Below are 17,430 nucleotides of genomic sequence, written 5' to 3' on the forward strand. Positions count from 1 at the left end.
GCCTAAAACCCCGAGAACGTTCGTGCACACAGTAGCACGTGGGCACTGGTTAAAATGCAGATTCCAATGGGCGTAGTCAGTCCAATATGGGGCCAGGAAGGTGCATCCGTACCAGGAAGCCAGATGGGGCATGGAGTGGGTTTGAAGACCCTTGTTCTAGAGAACAGAGAATGGACAAGCTGAAGAGGAACAAAGGACAGATTCACTGGAGGGGGGTGGGGGGAGAGGAAGAGGCACTTGAAAGTTTCATTTCACTCCCAAACTGCATTCTACATAAATATTCCCCCTGAAATAACTTGAAAAACTTTATAAATCAGTGTTTCATGTTTTTACTCTCCAAATGTTATACAATTCTTTAGCTAAAACAGGAGTAATGAGACAAAATGGTCCTGAAAAGTACAATAGAAAAATACTGTTGACTGGTTTATTTTCCCGAATGAGCAACAGACTATTTACAAATAAGCAGATCTCCAACGATGTGTATTAAAATGGCAAGTCTATTACTGTTTGAAATCTAAATGAAAAAGAAAATTTATTAAGGCACATTTGATCTGTGAGTTTTTAAAACAAACGAACTTTCTGGTGTAATGACAGATTTCACTTTTGTCCCCAAAACATGTGAGCACCAAAATTGTCAAAGAACACTTAATATTTAGTAAAACAGTAAGGAATGTAAAAATTGAGGAGGGAAAAGCATTTTCAAAAGGAAATCTTTGGAGATCAGTTTACTGCAAATAAAATAACACTAAACACACTCCTGATACACATAAATACTAATAGCTAAACAGGTACTTGAGAAATGGCCGAGCTCTAAACAATGGATATTAAATAAATTAAAGGTATTTCAGATACAAAGAATAAAACAAAACAGTAATTAAAGATTGAAACAGCCAACTCCACCGATGTAACACAGACAGGATGAACAAAACCAAAATACATTTTCCCCCAATGCTTTCATTAGGGCGGGTTTTTGTTTCTGTTTTAGCTTGTGTACATTAGATTTATTACAATAATTCTTCCTTGCCATTCCAAATATTAATAGTGTACCCTTTAAAGATGAGAAAAAACAAAAAACAAAAAAACAAATCCTTCTTGGAATTTAATGCCAGGTCCATTAAGCCACACAAATTACGACGACAGCCATTCATCTTACTGTGCCTTTCTCCCCTTGCTTTTAAAACAACTCCGTGACCACAATGAGCACAAGTTGGGGGAAAGAATCAACTTTGGAAAGCTCTCCCGACAATGATGATACAACTTATTATCACATTTCCTTATTTTACAATTAGAACATGAAATGGCTTAAAAAAAAAAAAATCGCCATTGAAAAAAAAAAGACAAAAGGTCGAATCTGTGCAACATTACCAGTTACAACAAAACATGTACCAGAGTTACAGTGTTCTGTTACATTAATACTTTGCAGGAACGTTCATGTTTTCTACCATAGGACCACAGCAAAGGGGTCTGAAAAGAAACGCATAAAACACAACGAAACACGACAAGAAAGTTCTGTCCATCAGGTACATTTCAAGTCATTATCAAGCAGGCCTGCTACATGACGTTCAGCAAGAAAATGTGCTCAAAGGCAAACATGATCACATTTTTGTTCAAAAAGCTCAATCATCAAGGAGTCCTTTGTAAGAAAATCATGTGTAAAATATAATCCTTGTATGGACTTCGAAAACGGATCATACAAAAAATTTTTGAAAAATAAATTAGATAATTAAAAACGTCTCTTCCAGCAAAGCTGGACCTTAGGCTGTCCTCACTGAGCCACTGTTATTGCTGTTTTTACTGTAACTTGGGTCGTTTTTTTCCAGCCACATTTCAGCCAGCTGCTGTGTGGACCCATATGTGGATGCTTTGGACCCCAAGCACATTTTGTACTGTTTGGGATCGAGATTGGGATCACAAAAGACAGGATGGTGAACGTGGACTACTCCCACTTCTTGGCTCCTAAATGTCTTCAAACCTGCCTGGACAACCTTGTTGAAAAGGTCCACATCCTCGAGCCCCCAGCCCTGGATGGAAACATCAAAGCCGCCTACTCGGACAAGATCTCCCTTGTAAATGCAAGTAATGCCAAACCCATAGTTTCTCCAGAAGCCAGTTTTCTGAGTGAAGGCAAAATGGTTATCACTGGGAACTTTCCCACTATAAACAATCTTTGGATCGTACTGGCTAAAGATGATTGGAAAATATATCTGTTGGCCCAGAACTGTGTTTGCTCGACATCGTTGAAGGAATTCTGTAGTAAACACGAGGTCAACGTCACAGAAAAAGAGCAGAGACTCGTTACTGAACTGGGAAGACCCTACTTCAAGGGCCAGAGCTCTTGAAAACTCTCCAGACACAGGCAAAATCTGCATGTCAGCTTTAGGGTACTTAATGCGATAATCTCTCATGAGTTCAACTTGTTTGGCCTTGTCAGGGTTCGAGTCAGAATTGAAAAGCAGAACCACGAGCTTGACGTTCTGATTGGGAATGAGACACGTCTTCTCGAAGTTTCCCATGAATCTCACAAACATGTCGAAACGCCCAGACAATGGAATCAATATATTTATCTTTTTCTCTTTGGGTTCTTTGTGCTCGTTCTTTGATCCAGGGAGCTGAAAGGGAACAAGTTTCTTCAGGGAATTTGAGAGAAAGGACAAGGATCCGGATTCCTGATTGATTTTGTTGGCCAATTCCTTTGCATCCAGTTCCTCGTGCTCCACAAACTGGATCTTGCTGAAGGTCTGCTGTAAATATGCGTGTCGCCGGACGGGAACAGTCATTTTTTTCCCTTTGTGCTTTTTGTACAGAAGGAGCAGGTCCAGGATGTATTCGGCCCCATACATGGGGTTCACCCGGCGGTAGCCATACTGTATCTCCTTGAAGTCAATAATGCGTCCTCTGGTCTTGGCATTGGCATTGATCATCTCCATGACCTGCATGACAATGTCATCCAAGGCCTCCCTCTGAGCGGAGTCCATCCCTCTCCGAGGCGGCTGGCCCTCAGCCGCAGAATATAAGTATTTCCCAGTCAGAAACTCCCACTCCAGGATCTCCTCCCGCTGGCGGGGCTGAAACCTCACGAAGGAAGGTGGGATTCCCAGCTGGAGGTCTTCTTTGTGAATCTCCGTGTTGCTGTATCTGCCCATCAGGACGATCTCTCGGTGGAGCTGGATGGTGCGGTGGCGAAGCTCGGCTATCTTGCGGCTGAGCATGTAGCTGTGGAGCCGGTACTGGTAGGGTGGGTTTTTGTTGGGGTGCAGGGTGATGGCTCGGTGAATTTTACTATTATGGAGATCTCTAATGTACCCCTTTTTGTTCTGTTCGTAATTCTCATAAAAAAGCTGCTGCATCTGTTAAGGAAAAACAAAAAAAGATGATGGCTAGGTTAGTATCACGTGACTCTGTCCCTCTAGTCTCGCATTTCCTTACACACCTGCAAAGTCTTCAAAAAAATCTAAATATTTGAAACCTTTCCAAATGAGCCACCACGGCATACCAGAAGCCTTAGGTAAAGCCCAATCTCCAGCAGTCTAATGGGATGAAATGAGTAAGAAATATGAACTGCATCAAGAAATAAGCCTTCATCAATAACCAGAGTTGGCCAATATAATTCTGAAGGCAAACCGAATTTTAAGAAAGTTTTCCTATAGAAAAGGTGTAATCTTCAGATCACAGTCAGCATACCTGGGAGAGAATGTCATCCTGGGTCCCCACCAAGCTCATGTAAGGGACCCAAGAGCCGAGGTCCCCCCTCCTGAAGACTGGCCCCCGGTGGGAGCTGCTGCCCAGCTGGAAGAGCAGACCCTACAGCTACCCTGACACAGGAAGTGCCCGCATTGATGGTGTAAAGAGAAAAACTCCAGGAGCGGGACCTGACGCAGGACTAACACTGCTTCCAGGGAGCTGAAGACAAGGAAAGGGGAGGAGGCCTGCCGTCTGGAAGGGCATGCTGCAGGCCAAGCCAAGGTTCTGCAAGGTCACTGGAAGTGAGCACTCTGACTTGCTTGTTCCTAGTGTCAAGTGCACCTCCCCACGGCCTCTGTGCAGGCAGGAGAGGGTCTGCTCACTTAGCACCGGGGCTCCAGCACTGGCACAGGGCAGCACACGGCGGGCTCAGAATGTCCAGCTAAAAGGCAGGCAACCCAAACGGGCCCATTATTCCACCAACTTGTCCCCTGTCCTGGGACACTGGCTTGGGGGGAGCAGGGGGGACAAAGGTTTGAGGTCCATCAGCCCAAATGCGGCATGTTCCTTAAGTCAGATAGAGAATATACCTAATTCCCCTGAACATCCGAGCGGTGAGATGATGAGTATCTACAAAGCCTTCTGGAACGAAGAATAAAAATCTGCAAAAACCATTCAATAATATTGAAGTTGGTATGTGATAAATTAGTCCTGTTTCATTTGTGGGTCATTTTGGGGTTTTGTTCATATTGCTAAATACTAATGCTTGATAGGGTGATATGTATGTGAACCAAGCAGTTTATGTGCCTTTGGAAAGTCTTATTTTTTTTTTTTTCTGAGACATGGCAATCAATGTAACAGTAAAATATGGGTTAGCATTTTTACATCCGGTTTTCTTCTTCGATATGATACTACAAACTACCAATAAATAAAGCCAATAAGAAAAAAAGGGGAAATACTTCCACAGAATGGTGAGAGAGATAGAAACAGAGAGAGAAAGACAGAGAGGAAGAGGGGGCAAAGAATACAGGCCAGGTTCTGAGCAAGGCCTCCACCCATATTCACTCCCTCGCTCAATTCTCAGGGAGCCACGAGTCTGGCAAATGCTGACCTTCTCAAACTCGGCCCTTTGCTCTTCTGGACGCCTGTGAGGTCCGTTCTCAGAGCAGGACTTAGCCTGGAATAAGACAACATCTCGGAAGTGCCCTGTTTCCAACTTTCTTCCCACAAGGTCTGTGATCAACATGTGACCTGGGTGCATGGGATCAGCCACTGAGGTAGTTCCCAAATTTTAAATTAATTAGAAAAAGCAGTCAGGTGTCAAAGAAGCTAGAAGGCAGGCAGAGCGTGCCGAACCTGGGAGAGCATCCCCGCCGTTGTGGTGTGCCAGGAGGCGCTGGGCGCACGCAGGGTGCTCCCTGACCGGCCTGCAGGGCCCCTCGTAGTTTCTGCTCCCAGGGGAGAGCATACAACACAGGCACTCACTGATGTGCGACTTTACACACGTCTTCTGTCATTTACCAGGCAATGCGGGAGAGCAAAACTCCAATGCTGGACTCAAACGGGCAGAAGCAAGGCTGCAGTCTGGGATGTGCTTAGGGAAAGCAGGGCGCCCGGACTCCCCTTACCCCTGTGGGCCCCAACAGCAGCCTGGAGGCCCTTCCTCCAGTTATCTGAGTCCTGCTGCCTCCCCCCTCCCCTGAGGATGCCACCTGGGTGCAGGGGAGCTCCGGAAAGGACACAGCGGTGCCCCCACCACCACAGCAAAGGAATCAGCAATGGCCCAGGGCTCCATGCCTGCGGACTAGTAAAACAACTACTGTATGAGAGACGGAAAGCTATGTAATAATTTATATGTATTTGTTATGATGACATAGTATTTTCATTTTGTCCATTTAAAATTTTTAACAGTGGGCATGAAGAACCATGGCTTGTTTTAAAGGTCTCTCCATTTGCAAGAATGTAAACACAATGAACCATACAAGCTGCTTTCCAAAATTAGGTCAGAAGAGCCTGAAGCCGGTGGTGCTCCTCCCCCCTCCGGCCCTTGCCCCCTGCAGACAGTTAGTGCTGCCCAGCCCACCTCCCCGGGGTCTCAGGCCTTCTCTTCTCTCTCCAGGCTGGGCTATGCCTCCTCAGGGCTTCCCAATGGGGCTCCCTGCAGAATTCTGTTCTCCTTCCCTCAGGGCCATTTTGACACAGTAGCAAAAATGGTCTTAAAATACAAATCAGAGGCTTATGGCTAAAAATGAAGTCCTAGAACCTATATGATTCTTTCCAAATTATCTCTTCAAAGAGAAGAAAGAAGAAAGAAAGGAATAAACCCACAAGGACCAAGAGAATGGGAGAGGAAACACAGTAGGTAAGAGATGCCCCCAAATGCTGAGGACATGAAAAGGGAGCCAAGGAAGATGGCAGCTAACGGCCTGCTCTAAACAGTAACCCAATGTGCCCTTCAGAACCCCAGGAAAGGTGCTGTGAAAGGCAGGGGTGAGGCCCAGTGCTGGACCCAGCGAAACCATAGGCACATGGAGGGAGGAGAGCGCTGGCAGATGTCCAGCATCTTCAAAGACATGCTCCAGGTTACTCTGCCATTTAGATGATGGGGGTGTTGCCCAAATTCATGTTAGGACTGCCCACCAACTGTAACGGAATCGGGATGCACGAGAAGCAAGTATTGGAGGTTTCTTAACACGGTCATCATTTACAGTAGTTGTTCCAGAAGAGATCTGTCTACAGGCTCCTTCCCTCACTCCTCTAGGACTTAGTTCACTGAACAGCTGGGCAGGGATGAAAGCAAGGCTGACAGCTTGAGGGAAATGAACGTCTAAAGAGCAGGGCTCCCAGCCCTTTCCTCAACTGGGTCTCAGAGCACTCACCCTCCACTCTCCATTCCCAGTAGGAGACTGGAAGAGTCTTTTCTGCATCAATTAAACATTCCCATAGATTATCTGGAGTCCTCCTGCAGAAGGGATCGCCCAAGGCCAGATCACTACAGCTATGACACTAGTTTAAGGAATCTTGCCTACAGGGCTTTCAGTTAGCTTCTTCAATGCCTGAGTCTTCCTTGATCATCAACAGCCAGGGACCATCAGGCAGCTGAAGGAGGGTTCCAACAGGAAAGATGGAGACAGAACACAGAAACAAAAGATTGCCGGAAAGAGAAACAATGCAGTGAACAGAAGAGAAACTCAACAACGGAAACAAAAAACAAACCTGTAGCACATTCACACAGGAGACAAGGCACTCGTGCAACAAAAACTGAATACTGTAAAAAAAAAAAAAAAAAATCAGAAAAACCAAAAAAGCTCTTGAAAATAAACATAAAATAGCCAAAGAAAAAAAGGAGAGTTTGAGGATAAAGCTGAAGGACATCCCAGAAAAGAGAGATGAAAACAAAATCAGGAAACAGAAAAGTATTCATTCCAAAAAGAGAAAAGCACATGAGGGAGAGAGTAACAATACAGAAAATGGGCTCAGAATTAAAGACACAGTTGCTGAATTAAACCCCAATTACCTAGTACTAAGAGTACAAACTCAGAACACCACGATAAAGCAATCTGAAAAACTTCCAAAGAGGAGGAAAAGGGCCATGTATAAATTAACCTGAAACTAGAGTGCTCTGTCCTGACTGGAAGAGAAAGACCAATGCCTTATTAAAAGCAGGGGGGGAGTGAAAGTTATTCTCAATGGAGAATTCTCTTCCCAACCAAACGACCCATCAAGTAGGAGGGTAGAAGGGAGATCTTCAGACATTCAAGGACGGTTTTACCTCGTACTCATTCCATCCCAGCTATGAAAGGATATGCCCCTCTAGAGTGAGGGAATACATCTAGAAAGATGATCACATAGGATCCTGGAATCAAAAGGTACAACAGAGAAGAAAGCAAAGAGAGCCCCAGAAAGACAGTGCAAGTAAGCCCCATAAGAAGAGTGCAATGGACTGGATGTCTGCGGACTCCCAATTCACCCCAAATGACATGCTGAAGTGCTCTCAATGTGATGTTATCTGGAGGTGGCACCTCTGGAAGGTGACTGAATTTAGATGAAGTCATGAGGATGAGGCCCCTGCGGTGGGATGGGGGCCTGTATAAGGGGGTAAAGGGACCAGAGCACTCAGTCCCCACCAAGACGGTACACAAGAAAGCAGGTCTGTAAACCAGGCAGATGGTCGTCACCAGAACCTGACCATGCAGATACCTTCATCTCAGACCTCCAGCCTCCAGAACTGTGAGAAATACATTTCTGCTGTTTAAACCACCCAGTTGACAGTGTTTTTGCTCTGGCAGCCAGGACAGACTTGAGACAAAGAGTTCTAGAGCAGACTGGGGGAACTGGTATCCAGACATTCACTACATCTCCAGAGTCTGGCTCACATTGGACACAAGACGCTCAGCAGGTATTTGGTGAATTTATGATAAACAGGAAAGTCTTTACGCACAGCAGGTATCAAGATACTGTGGCATGATTTAATGCAGAAGAACACAGATGACGAGGGCTGACAGACACGAGATCCTCAGTAACTAACGATGAGGGACAAGCCTGAGGTCCCTCTGGCTAGAATATATTTTGGAATGTAAAAATCAGCAGTGTATTTTGGGGAAAAATAAGTACCCTTCCAGACAAAGGATGTAGTTGTTATTTGTCCTTTACTCCCTAGAAAACTGAGTCCGTGACTACACATTTTATTCTTGGCTATCAAAACCCTATGCATGGAGAGTGATCTCCAAAGGGAGTCCTCTGTGCAGTGCATGGTCTGCTGCACATAACTGCTGCTTCTTACAGGCTCACCAGGACATCACATCCCCGAACACTTTCAGGACTACATTTCTCAACATCTTTTAGAGGCCGTCTGCGGCTATGACTTTCATAGTGTCGGACGTCTCGGCAAGCTTCACCCAAAACAGAGTATGTGTGCTAAAGGCATAAACACAAAGAAAATTCTTGACATTTGACTAACGGGCTTATGGAAGCCTTAAAATCCCCAGGAACGATTACAGACTGAGAATGTGAACTTAGAGGAAAGTTGTAGGTATCTTCTGACTAACCTCTAAAAATCTGAATGAAAGGAATGTTATGTTATATCCTTTTTTCTTTTTAAATGAAGAAATCTTTCACAAGACAGAGATCGCGTGAGCGTGTGTGTTCGGGGGGAACAGCACTTATTTTGTTACAAATGAGGCCAAGTCTAGGCCCAGACTAGCTCGTGCTCTCCCCTCCTGTATCACCCCCAAAGGATTTACTTAGTACACTAATATTACTACAAAATAAACATTTTAGACAAAGAAGCCACCCACCTGACAGACTGGATGGAAAAGACACCTGCTATGATCCTAAGAAAAATCTAAATAAATAGCTCCTTGTCTAAAAGAGCACTTTACAGGTGAGCTGACAGAATGTCTACAGGTGAGGCCATGCACCTCCACAGAAGGGTACTGATGCTGATACTAAGACCCTGCCCAAATCGGCTTCTAGTGGCACCTTTTGTTCATTCAGCACATTTAACAAATGCCATCAACTTCTATACAAAGCCTTATTACAAAATGGCTTCGGAGGAAAGGTAAGGAAAAAGGTTGTGAGTGCGCAACACCACCCCCCTCCATCTATCCCCTTCCACTTTTACCCCGTCACCTTTTCCACCTGTTCACATCAAGGGATCTTAGTGCTTTTGGATCTCATGTCTGCCTTTGTAGTATTTTAGGCATTTGCTTTTGCTCTGGGGATCCCTTGCGAAGTTCTCCTCAAATTATCTTTGTTTTTATCTTCACTAGTTCCTAGTTTCCTGCTGTCATTTGGGTTTTGCCGTTAAAGATGCCTGGTTGCATTTAAGAATGCTGCAGGTGAGATGAAATCAAGCCATTTTGCTCTGGGGCACTTGAATGAGGAACAGTTGGATCATTAAGGTGAACATCTGTACCTTCTATTATGCACTGTCCCTCTTTTCCTCAAATTATGGCTAACGTGCTGTTCACTACAATGTTCCCCACTAAGCAGATAAGAGGCAGGTACCATTTAATTTCTGGACTCCAGGCAATTGCCTAGATTCAACAGGAATGAAGTCCTCTACCTTTAAGAGGTATAATTACGTGACTAAAGTAAGTGTTTAGCAATTTAGTGGTAATAGAAATAAACTACTATTTCTCTGTGAGAAAGTTCAGAATGTAACAATTTAAAATAAACATTCAGAAATAAGACTATATGGAGACATTTATCGCTTTTATGCTACTAGTGAGTTGTAAGACCTTGGAGGAGTCACTTGCATTTGTTGGGTCTCAAAGTTTTCTCGTTTATTGAATGTCTATATCGTACTAAAGGTTCCTTCAGTGTGAAGAATTCTAAGATGGGATCTACGTGCTAGTTTCATAACCAATCACATAGGATTCTAAAGTCATGCTGTGATGTTCTACCCATCCATCCTGATATGGTTGAAGATACAGCATTAGAAACGTTACAAGATTCTACCTTCACTGAGTCAAACTGTTTGGAGCATTAAAAGATACCACTACATCCCAGTTAACTGCTCCCGTCTTATAAAAGCAAACCTCCAATTCTTCTTCTTTTTTTAATGGTTACTTACTTACTTACTTACTTATTTGGGGGGTGGGGGGGGAGTGCGAGGAAGGGGCAGAGTTAAAGAGACAGAGAATCTTAAGCAGTCTCCACGCTCAGCGCAAAGCCCAACATGGGACTCAGTCTTACAACCATGAGATCATGCCATGAGCCGAAATCAAGAGTCAGAGGCTTAACTGACTGAGCCATCCAGGGGCCCTGCAAACCTCCAATTCTGCTATAAAAATAGTTAAGGATAGGAGATTCATAACAGGTCATTGTAGTAATTCCATGCGGCAACAAATATGTAGTTTGTTTGTTACAAAGCATTCAAATTTAAATTTTAAGAAAACTTCATTATTATGTAGTATAGTTCAATAATCTGTCACTCGGCACATTCCTTCCAAGAATATTACATAATGGGAAGTTAAAAAGTACTGCAGGAGAAAACACAAATCTGGCATTCAGGTTTCTTTTATAATCACAAGGTCATTTCTTGCATAAAAAACAAGGAAGAAAGCCTTTTTAAAACACATACAGCACCACTGATGGTTTAATTTCCAGTGTCCATAATACAGCTCTTAAGCTTTGTTCTAAAAAGTGTCCCCATAACCTTGGACTCCGGAAAAGCCATCTCCTGTACTGTGAGATGTTTCAGAACTGTGACTCATTCTATGGTAAATCTGAGAGGGGCTAACAAATATCAAGGTCACGCTATTCCCAGGAACTTCTAGCCCAGCTGGGAACACCCATCAACTACCCACATCTAATCTTCAGTTAACAAATAGCGACTGCTACAGTCTTCATTAGCAAATGTCCTTGGCATCCTCTGCAAGGAAGGCCAACATTCTCATTAAGTCACGGTTCTCCCCATTAACTGTTTACATTAGTGTCCATCATTAAATATGTATTTCAGCTGCATCAACAGACTATCACTGCTCCAGATCGATGGATATTTCTTCATTCTGATTTATGCAGCATTTCAATTCTTTGCAGAGAATTTTTCTTATCCTTTTCTGCTGAAAAATGTTTCAAAGAAAATATGGGTTGCCTAAATGTCAGGAGATCATAACTGGTAACAGTTTCAAAACCATCTCACTCACAGTTTTAAATATTTAAATTAACATTCTCATATACCTATAGGTAGGGTTTTTCCAGAGAATTTACTGGCTGAAGCAGGACCTTTAGAGATGAAAGAGAAAATGTGTTAATAAATTAGGCCAAGATCACTGGCGTAAACTGGCCTGTCCATGGCTCTCGGGACATATGGTCACTCCACATGCCCCTATTAGGTCTCTCTCCTAATGCGTTTGTATAGGCTTTGCCAATATGCATTCAATTAATAAATTCAATGATTAGGTGCTTTGTATTTTAAAGAGTTCATTTAAAAAAGCAAATTTTTTCATGGGAATTATGCTGGGCCTCTAGTGGTAAAAAAAAAAAAAAGAAAGAAAGAAAGAAAGAAAAATAATAAGAGCTGTATGTTTGTGTCTTGATCCATTAGTGCCAAAATCTGAAATCCAAATACCTTTTTGAGAAGTCTGACGCACTTCAAAAGACCTGAGAACTCAGCTTGGCAAACTATTATGAAAACTGTCCGTAGTAAGGTAATACTTCTACATAAAACAATAAGCAAAGTGATCGAACTGAAATCAATAGAGTCTGCGGGTGAACATTTCGTGGTCTGAATAGTCAACAGCGGCAGTGGAAAGAGAACGCCTTTATCTGCTAGTCAGAAAACTATCTAAACTTCCATCTCTGCTCTTTACTAACGGTTGACCTTGTGGGAGTCAATTAAGCTTTCCGGGCACTGCCTTTCCCCACCCCCCCCCACCCCCTACCATAGATAAAGAAGCAATGTGGCAGCATTATGAAGAATGAATGTATGCACAATTATCTTCAAAAGAACAAAGTCTTGCGCAAATGTGGCACCAAATACTTACTGAACACATTAAAGGCACCCTACGAGGCAGGGAAAATCTAAAAGGTCAAGTACAAAGAAAAGATAAGCTTGCACACAAAGATAAAGCACACAGTGCACAGCACTACCACCTGGGCCCTCAGCCTGCTCTTAAGGGAAGTGTATGAAGGGCTCTCCCTCTGTATAGGTGTTTCTCTAAAACCTGACTCACAGCAGGTGCCCGGGTCCAGTCACCGTTGGCCACCAGCTGGCCACCACATACGCGTCCCCTCACAGTGCTCCTTCCTAACGCTAGTCCCTTTGTGGCCACATACAGCTCTCACCCTGGAGCAAATAACCATAGGAAAAGCAACTTAAGCTATAGCCTAAGGGATTGCCAAAAAACAAACAAAAACAGAAATAAAACTAAAAACAATCTTACGGGGCAATATTGGGGAAGTGCACCAGGTTAGGGAAGTTGGAGGACAGGGACACATAGGAACACAGGCCCAGTGGGTTCAGATATGATTTTTTTTACAGAAAAGGTAGAAATATGGCTATTTTTGTATAAGTTTCCTACTTTTTATTTTTTTTATGTTTATTTTTGAAAGAGAGAGAGAAAGAGTGTGAGTAGGGGAGAGGCAGAGAGAGAGAGACAGAATCCAAAGCAGGCTCCAGGCTCTGAGCTGTCAGCACAGAGCCTGACATGAGACTGAAACTCACGAAATGTGAGATCATGACTGGAGCCGAAGTCGGATGCTCAACCAACTGAGCCACCTAGGTGCCCATAAAGTTTCCTAATTTTTAACTGTTAGCCACCAATTCAAATGTTAGAATGAGAGACAGAGAAATATGAGCCCAAATGAACCTGTGGGCCAAATGTGGCATACAAGTTCATTTCCTTCTAGGATTTTTTGAAGTCAAGATTCCTGATTTGTTGTGGAATCTCATTCTAAATAAAGACATTTTAAACCATTTTAACTTGCCACATTTATCAAGTAATATCTTACACACACACACACACACACACACACACACACACACACACACACACACCTAAAGATCCAAGCAGGCTTTGAATGATGAAGGTCCAGGAGCACCTGGATGGCACAGTCGGTTGGTTAAGCATCTGACTTCGGCTCAGGTATGAACTCACACACTCTCTCTCTCTCTCTCTCAAAAATAAAGATTAAAAAAAAATTTTTTTAATGATGAAAGTCTAATGAGTTAGGACAACCCAGTGGAGTTGCAGTCACAAGACGAGGCCACCAGAGGAGGGCAGCAAGGCCATTGGAGGGGGAGCAAGAGCACAGCCCAATTCCCGTTCACTCCAGCCTTTTGAAAGTACAGCTTCTGCTTGAGAACCTGATGGTAGATATCATGGCTTTGTTTCACACATTCAAGTCAGTATTTCTGTCACACGGTGGTGAGGGAGTCTGCATGGGGACTCCCAGGCTTAATAATCCTGCAATTAACCCCATGTAAATCTGAGAAGGGGCTCTCACTCTGCAATTACAAAGGGTTGAGTTCCTACACTTGTCTTTAAGAAATGGGGAAAGGGGAAGGAAAGGGAGTGTTTCCGGGGGAAGGGGGGAAGCTCTTAAATTCTACAGTATCAGATTTCTAGAGAAGTGATACAAATAAACATTTTCTAAACATAGGCAACCAACAAAGGAGCAAAGGCAATATAAGCTGAAGCAAAGATAGTCTTTTCAGCAAATGTTGTCAGAGCAACTGAACACTCACAAGAAAAAACAAACAAACAAAAATCAATCTGGACATCGACTTTACACCCTTCCCAGAAATTAACTCAAGACAGACCACAGATCTGAATGTAAAAACACAAAACTATAAAAGTCCTTGGAGATAACAGGAGGCAACCCAGAGAACCCTGGGTATGGAGATGACGTTTTAATACAGCACCAAAGGTGATCCATGAGAGGAATAATTGAGGAGCCGGACTTCATCAAAATTAAAAAACCTCTCTGCAAAAGACAATGTCAAAAGAATGAGAAGAAAATCCAGAGGCTGGGAGAAAATGTTTGCAAAAAACATATCTGATAAAGGACAAGTGTCCAAAATATACAAAGAACTTTCAAAACTCCCCAAAGAAGATATGCAGATGACCAATAAGCATGTGAAAAGATGTTTAACATCGTATGACATTAGAGAAATGCAAAATAAAATGAGATACCACCACAGACCTATTAAAATGGACAAAATCCAAAATACTGGTAACATTAACTGCTGGCAAGCATATGGATCAATAGACCCTCTCATGGGGCGTCTCGGTGGCTCAGGTTTTGGCTCAGGTCATGATCTCATGGTTCGTGAGTTTCAGCCCCACATTAGGCTCTGTGCTGACGATGCGGACCCTCTTAGAATTCTCTCTCTCCCTCTCTACCCCCCTCCCCTGCTCATGCTGTCTTTGTCTCTCTCAAAATAAATAAAACTTAAAAAAATAAAAAATAAAAAAATATAGGATCTCTCGTTCATGGATAGTGGGAACACAAAATGGCACAGCCTCTAAAGACATGTGGCAGTTTCTTACAAAATTAAACGTACCCTTAATTGTTAGATCTAGCAATTACATTCCTTGGTATTTAACCAACTGAATCAAAAACTTACGTCCACACAAGGTGTAGCAGCTTTAGTCATAAATTCCCAAACCTGCAGTCAACCAGTGTGTCCTTCAAGCAGGTGAATGAATAAACTGTGGTACATCCAGACAACGGAAAATTATTCAGCAATAAAAAGAAATGAGCTATCAAGCCACGGAAAGACACAGAGGAAGCTCTAATGTGTATCATTAAGCGAAAGAAGCTAATCTGAAAAGGCCACTACATACTGTACAATTCCAACTATAGGACATCCTGGAAAAGGCAAAACCATGGAGACAATAAAAGGATCAGTGGTTGCCAAGAGTTAGGGGAGAGGGGGTGCACAGAGGATTTTTAGGGAAGTGACACTACTCAGTATGATACTACAATGGTGAGAGAATGCACAACATCGAGAGGGAACTCTAAGGTAAACTAGGGACTGGGTGATTATGATGTGTCAGTGCAGGCCCACCGACTGTAACAAATGTACCATTCTGTTGGGGTGCTGATGACGTGATCGTGGGGTTGGGGGAGAGACGGGTATATGGGAACACTACAGTCTGCTCAACTTCCCTTTAAACCTCAACTGCTCTAAAAAATAGTGACTTAATTTTTTAAAAACTCACAGGCAACCTAGCAGGAAAAAAAAATCCTCAAATTATGTTTTATGTTAATGTTTTATGTTAATAAAAGTAGATTCCAGGGGAAGATAGTCAATCCTTTTTCTCTGACTTGTTATTTATAATCAATTCTTTTGTTCTTCCCTTCCACTCATTAGTCTACTCCCTGCTCTAAGCAAAACAAACCCTTTAGAGGAATATATAAAATACTCTAGGATTCAGATCCTTGTGGAAAGAGATATGTGGAAACAAAATCCAAGTGATTAACAATTCACAATGAGTTAAGATTTTTTGGTCTTTGAAGACAGCAAACTAGAAAGCCCTATACAAAAAGAAGAGTTTTTTTTTTTTTTTGAGTATTTGAACATCTCATTAGTGTACCTCCTGCCCCCCCTTCCTCCCCCTACACGCACACACTCATTTTAATCCTTACAATTTTAAACCCCTTAAGGGCAAAACCTACTTTTGCTGTAGGTGCCTAACACAAGCAGTTGCGCAATAAGCACTGGCTGAATAAATGAATGGGTGGATGTTATTTCTCCTACTTTACAAATGAGGACAAAAAAGATTAATCACTTAACACTGTAAGTGGCTCCAGGCGATATTTCAACATCACAATCACAGAGAAGCACCTTACCCAACGGAAGAGGTGACACTTTAGGAAAGAGAAGCTACATCTTACCACATGTGCCAGGCAAAGCTACCCCTGTCCTCAAGCCAACCCTGCCCCTCACATTCCCAGGCAGACCGTCCAGGGCTCGGTGGGCAGACCAGTCAAAGGCGAGACACACACTCAGCCCACCCCTCCCCCCTCCCTGGCCCCCGCTTCCCCAACTCCCAACAGATACGGCAACAGGACCTCAGAAGACAGCCCCTGAACGTGTAGATTCTGTCCTCAGAGACATGAAAGAGGAAAAGCATCATTGAGAGAGGATCTTCTAGGGGCACCTGGGGGCCTCAGTCAGTTAAGCGTCTGACTTTGGCTCAGGTCGTCATCTCACGGTTTGAGAGTTTGAGCCCCGCATCGGGGCTCAGCCTGCTATGGATCCTCTGTTCCCTTCTCTCTCTCTCTGCCCCTCCCCTGCTCTCTCTCTCTCTCTCTCTCTCTCTCTCTCTCACAAACAAAAAGAAAAAAAAAAAAGATCGATCTAGAATTTTCAAAAATCTCACGTAGGGCCCCCTAGCTGCTCCGCCAGACTGAAGTTCCTTGAAGGCAGACCTCGCCCACTATTTCTGCAGCTCCAGCACAGAGCAGAGCCCGGCATGGGACACAATCCCTTAATAAACACTGACCCAAAGGAGAAAAGGTAAACAGCTGAGAATTTTAGTGTACTGAGCACATAATCATCCTACACTTCTAAAATAACCTACCCGACTTCCAAAACCATCAACAGAACCTTTCTGTTAGTTACATGTTAGGCAACACGTTTGAACTGAAAGCGTGTCCTTTGACCCTTCAGAGGTACTTGATTTTTTTTTTTAATCCTTGTAACCTAATGGAAGTTGAACAGTTTATGATTTTAGAACATGGATAAGCAACACCTCTCAGAAGCTCCACGGGCACTTCCCACGCACTCACTCGTTCAAGCCTATGAGGTGGTGCGATTATTATCCACATTTTCAAATCAGGAGATTTGAGCTGCCCAGTGCCCCACTGTCCCAGCTGCCCGGAGGGCTATTTCATGACAGCTCGGGGGCTCTCCTGCAGGCACTGCTCTGGGTACAGGGCACACACAATGGCCAGGCAGGTCCTGTCCTGCAGCTCACACTCCAGGGCTGGGGCAGGCAGGTAACTCAAGAGAGGAGACTGGAGCCCTAAGGAAATACAGAGGGTGGGGAGGCAGGGGACAGGGGAGTGGCGGGTAGGGGCAGGCCTCTGTGGCAGGGGGAATCCGAGCAGTGACCTGACAGAAGCGAGGGGGAGGGAAGAGTTCCAAAGGCACCGTGGGTCAAAGACTAGACAATATGTGGTACTCCCTCTAGAACATTCATTTCTTCAGCAACTATGACTGACATACTCTGTGCAAGGGCCACACTAGGGGGCAAATAGCAGGAACCGTGGCCAGGACACCGGCCTGAA

The 17,430-nt window shown here is 43.7% G+C and overlaps 1 protein-coding gene across 1 annotated transcript in view; it reads right to left on the bottom strand.

Annotated features, from left to right (window-relative positions):
• Nucleotides 1-313: 313 nt before the first annotated feature.
• The window catches only part of CHSY1 (chondroitin sulfate synthase 1), a 56,344-nt gene continuing 39,227 nt past the window's right edge, over nt 314-17,430 (bottom strand). The window contains 1 exon segment of the mRNA XM_040493809.1: nt 314-3,347. Within this exon segment, the coding sequence (XP_040349743.1) occupies nt 1,755-3,347 (1,593 nt within the window). The 3' untranslated portion in view covers nt 314-1,754.

The sequence above is a fragment of the Herpailurus yagouaroundi genome, unplaced genomic scaffold (assembly GCF_014898765.1).
Source record: "Herpailurus yagouaroundi ecotype Mexico unplaced genomic scaffold, PumYag 185, whole genome shotgun sequence".
NCBI classification, from domain to species: domain Eukaryota; kingdom Metazoa; phylum Chordata; class Mammalia; order Carnivora; family Felidae; genus Herpailurus; species Herpailurus yagouaroundi.